Below are 5,493 nucleotides of genomic sequence, written 5' to 3'. Positions count from 1 at the left end.
TGCCAATTTGATAATCTTTAATATTGTAAATAGCACACAAACAAATAAATATTGCTATCATATCTGATGTTTAGCCATTGAATTTTTTTTCATTTTTTGTATGGACAGTGAAGTTTCTATGTTTTATTCCTAAATGATCTAAATAAAAAAATCATAAATGCAGTAAAATTCTGTTACAGATGGTGTGAACTTGCATCCACAACATGTACCCAAAAAAATGAATGCATAAATTTATGTAAAGTAGTAAAAATCTTAAATGACCCGGTAGTGGATTTAGCTCCTTTTTGAAATAAAACTAAAATTTGCAACTAATTTTTAACAACCTTCCACCCAAAAAAATCAAATGCGATATGGTGTATTTGATTCCAAGGTCTAAAATACATGATATATTCATCTCAACAGAAGTTGGTCTCTTTTGGAATCAAGCTCTTTATATATATTTGCCCATGAACAGACTGTTTCAGAAACGGATTATCTCTTTTTTTTTGGTCACACCATGGGCACTGACGAAGAGTGTGACCTTATCTTTCATTTTTTAGAGCTATGCTCCTTTTGAAATCTACGATTTTATTTATACGGAATTTACTAAACCATCTGATTATTTTAATCAATTACTATAGTATATATATATATATATATATATATATATATATATATATATATATATATATATATATATATATTAAAATCATGAATAATTTTATGTTCCACAATATACATTTGAAAACATATTCATTCACAAACGTATATATGTCTCACAATATTGTTACGATATGCAACAAATAATAGAACCAATAATTGACAGAATTTAGTTAGATTGTTTTGTTTTTTTTTATTTACAGATAAGCAGATCATACACTTAACAAATTAAAAAGTATCTTACATATCTTGAAGAGTCAGTAATCTAAGAATAAATCCTGTATTAAGTCCGAATAATGTCCAACTTGGCTGGCAATGATTCCTTAGATTAAAGTCCTCAATGCTGTTGATGTCATGAAAGTGATATTGAAACGCGATGAATTATTACTGTAGTGAGTTGAAATGTCCGTGAAGACCAGGTTGATGGTGATAAACAGTCGATTTTAGCAATTCATGGGTTGAAACATGTTTTGTAGAACAGGTTGATGATCTCGATGAGAACTAAGAATTCCTTTCTCAAAATGACTGCAAACATGCAATTGATAGTGTGCAAATAGTGACAGAAGTTAATGTTGTATTTCACATTGAAGTGAACATTGCTCTGACATGAAGACTGGCGTGAAACTTTGCGTTATAATCTGCTATGATCCTTGAAGAAACTGTCAGTTTATTTATATAAATTTCCACTATTCCGGAAACTTCTAGTATGGTCTTTAAAAAGAACATTCTCCTTCTTTCTAGAGCAGTCCCACTCTAGAAGAATCTTGAATGACATCAGTGAAATGAACAATGTAAACAACATAGCTAATCCTGATGTCAATTTTCACTGCTGGCAGCCACTATTGTAAATCACAGAAATACCAGACATTATACTGCCCCATTACATAATATGCGTGTACATAACAAAGCTTAACTGACATTCTGGAATATTCTTATTATGGAATGAACTTCCTTAGAATAAAAAATAATCAAATTGATGAATATACATATGTTATTTCTCTTACAATTCTTCTTATATATAACAATATATTTACAGCCATTATTCGTGTATGTGTCGTTTCAAGCCGTACATGACCCCCTTCAAGTACCTAACAGCTACCTCAAACCATTTGAGTCAGAAATTGAGAATAAGAAAAGACGAATCTACGCTGGAATGACGTATTGCATGGATGAAGCCGTTGGAAACATCACAATGGCGCTGAAGAACCATGGATTGTGGGATGATACCGTATTAGTATTTTCATCTGGTAAGCCACGCCCCTTTTTCTGGAAGAAACATGAAGATTCAAGTAATAATGATGATAATAATAATAATGATAATAACGATGATGATGATGATAATAATAATAGTTATAATTATAATAATGATGATGATGATGACGATGATGATGATAATAGTAATGCTGAAAATAATAATGATAATAATAATGATAAATGTGATATTGATAATAATGATTATACACAAATTGTATAGCGCACTATCCATCTTAATTAGATGCTCATGGCTCTTCAAAGCTAATGGAGAAAGGAAAAAAAAACATTTATTTCGTAGTTTTCAGTTATAAGATTATATAATTCATTTATTTTAAGCGTTTTTGGCCAAAACAGGGACAGCGCAGTAAAAATAAAAATTAATAATAAGTAATAATAACTTTTTTTCTTCAGATAATGGTGGACGGATTGATAGCGGAGCCAGCAACTGGCCACTCCGGGGTTCCAAGACCACGCTATGGGAAGGAGGTGTCCGTGCTGTAGGTTTTGTCACCAGTCCACTTCTCTCCGACAAAATGAAAGGGACAATCAGTCGAGAACTGATCGATATAAGCGACTGGTACCCAACTCTAATACAAGGTGTGGCTGGAGAGACGCTCAATGGATCAGAATTGGATGGATTCAACATTTGGGAAACCTTGAGGTAAACAGCCCCTTGAACATGTTGAATAAATTACGAATGAATTCTAGAATTTCCAGTAAAACATATAGACCACTACCCAGTTTTTCTATCAACTTTTGAAGTAATGAAGATATCAAATATTAAGCCAAAGAAGGAGAGGTCCTTTGCATTTATCTTCCAGATTGCTGATATTTCAATGTGTTTGCCAAAGTAAGAACCCCATCCCTCAATTTACATAAAGAACTATACCAGGGTCTTTGTGTGTTGCTTTCCTGAAATTCTACTCTGATTAGTTAAATCATTGTCATCAAAATTCTTTCATTCTTCTTTTTAACAGTAATGGAAAACCGTCCCCCAGAGTGGAGCTATTACATAATATCGACCCCCTCATCACGCCACCTTCAAATTGGCCCATTGAAACTATCGCTGACCTTGAGAACACATTCTCTACCAGAACATATGCTGCACTTCGACACAAGGATTGGAAGATTGTCACTGGATATCAAAGTAAACTCATATCATAATTGTTCCTGGTGGGTGTTTCATAAAGCTGTTCGTAAGATACGATGAGTTTACGAACGACTGGTGATCCTTTCTTGTGCTCTGTGATATCCCTATGTCATTGAGTTATGACCTAAGAACATGTTCAGGTCATGCGTAAAGTCGTTCGTAACTTTACGAACAGCTTTATGAAACACCCACCTGTTAAACACCTATCCCGACTTGATATCAAAATGAAAACTTAAGTTCGTATATCGCGAAAGGACGTGACGTCACTATATTTTGCCGCCGATAAGTCATCAAAGACGTCCCCCCCCCCCCCTACTGAAGAAGTCGTGGAAACGTCTGCCATATTGGAAGCGGTATCCTAACATGCCAGTCTAAAAAGAATTGAACATGCCTTTGTTAAAAATAATTTTTCACTATTCTTGGAGACACGTTTATTTACCAAAATCGGGAGATGCGTATCCTAGTTTCGAACAAGATAAAGCCCTCACTGATAATCCACTTAATATAGATTCTGACAAGTTTTATTAAGCGATTGTATATTCCTGATTGGGGTTTTACATTTGTTTATTCATATTTTAAATCGATCGATTTGTTCTGTAAGTATTTTTCTTATTAGTATAGTATTTGGTTTTCATTACAGAAGTCAACAACGGATGGTACTCACCGGCCGAATCGAGCGAGCCATCCATCGCTTCTGAGATCAAACCAGGAAAATCAGTCTGGTTGTTCAACATCACCAACGATCCGAGAGAGATCCATGACCTGTCGAACCAAGAACCAAAGACAGTGAACTTTCTCCTAGAGAGGTTAAACTCATATCAATCTGGAGCGAGCCCGGTGCGGTATCCGGATATTGATATGAAGGCGAACCCTGCCCGACATGGCGGCGTCTGGGACAGTTGGGAATAAAACCACATCAGTCCAGGGTCCTACAAAAACAGATACAATCAATTTGTACAATCAGTGTCTGCAATGTCATAAAAAACTGTTTCAAAATGATGAAAGGAATACGTGATATTCGATATTTAAAGTAGGTTTTTATCATTAATATTTTGTGAAGTTTATATTTTGTTTTGATATGTTGAGCTTTGTGATCTATTTGTTCTGACTATTCTCTTTGAAACAGAGGGTTGTGGGTTCGAATCCCAGATGAGAGAAATTGGTACCCGGTAGCCTACATGAAGTGCCTTTTAGCAGCTGGAGCTCAACCGGTGATTTATAGAGTCGCCATTGAATATGTATCGGTGACTCATAATCATTATCATTATTCCTTTCATAAAATTTTCAACATACAAATTAATAATTTTTAACAATGCACAAAAATATATTATACGCCATGGGCTTTCAGTCGGCCTATGTTTGATTGCTTGTGTGTGTGTGTGTGTGTTTCATTAGGGGGTGGTTGGCAGTGGTGCATATTAAAAATAAAGTGTCGCTTCTTCTTTGTGCATATACAATATTTTTTTTTTAATCCGTATATCTGGAATATTTTTTTGTGTCTGAATATGGTTTTGTATTAGAAGCCACTGAATCTTGAAAACTTTGCCTTTCACTCAATATGATCAATGTGCAATAAATAACTGAATAAACAACTGTTATTATAAAATATACAATGGAGATATAATTTTCATATTTATTTCATAATTGTGACTTCGAAGTAGTGTTGGCCCATTGGGTGTATAGGATATTCCGGTCATGGAATTACAAAAAGACGTTCCTTCAGTTTGCATGAATCGTTCTTTCCATTCACATAATGAGAGAGAATGAACTAGAGAGGTAAGTCGGTGAATGGTGAAGATAGAGAGAAAGGTTTGCAGGGAGATCGAGTGGAGGGACATTGGCGGCGCCAAGGGGGAATGGGGGCATTTGCGCCCCCCCCCCCCCGTTCCTCTATCCGTTTTGAAACGTGAATAAAAATGAATAGTAAATTGCCAATAGAAGGTAAATGCAGAGTAGCAGCTTATTCTAACCTATATTCTATATTCTAATAATAGCAGGGCCTGCTGGAAGAACAGTTTTCATCCGTCAGTCGTTTAATGAATCATAATAATTCTGCTTTTAATGACATAAACAGATGAATATATCAAATGGTGAAATAGTTAGATTTCAGCCACCGTCACCGTACTGAAAGACGTATATGACCTGCAGCTGTGACATAAGGATATCTCAACAAACTAATAAATAGATTTTTTTTAAGAGAAAAGAGCGAAGAAAAAAGGGAAAGAAATAAGATTATTGATATTAAGAGCATGGAAAAAAGAGAGAATAATTGAGCAAACAAATTACTCTTTATTAGTAAAATATATTAATAAATTACAGACTTATTATGCGAAAAGACAGAACTATTTTGAGCCATAAAATAAGCATTACGAGTATGGAGAAGGGCCAATAGCTTTGTCAAAAATGATATAGGTTTTTATTTTCTGCGATGCGAAAACACGAGAAAAGGC

General features: G+C 34.6%; 1 protein-coding gene across 1 annotated transcript; it reads left to right on the top strand.

Annotated features, from left to right (window-relative positions):
• The first annotated feature begins 1,679 nt into the window (after window positions 1-1,679).
• Window positions 1,680-5,251, top strand: LOC129276045 (arylsulfatase B-like). Its single transcript, XM_054912485.2, has 4 exons — window positions 1,680-1,886; window positions 2,305-2,554; window positions 2,871-3,040; window positions 3,684-5,251. The coding sequence occupies exons 1-4, from the start codon at window positions 1,793-1,795 to the stop codon at window positions 3,950-3,952; spliced, it is 783 nt and encodes a 260-aa protein (XP_054768460.2). The 5' UTR covers window positions 1,680-1,792; the 3' UTR covers window positions 3,953-5,251.
• Window positions 5,252-5,493: the final 242 nt, after the last annotated feature.

The sequence above is a fragment of the Lytechinus pictus genome, chromosome 14 (genome assembly GCF_037042905.1).
Source record: "Lytechinus pictus isolate F3 Inbred chromosome 14, Lp3.0, whole genome shotgun sequence".
Lineage (NCBI taxonomy): Eukaryota > Metazoa > Echinodermata > Echinoidea > Temnopleuroida > Toxopneustidae > Lytechinus > Lytechinus pictus.
This window is presented reverse-complemented; position numbering and strand designations above follow the sequence as displayed.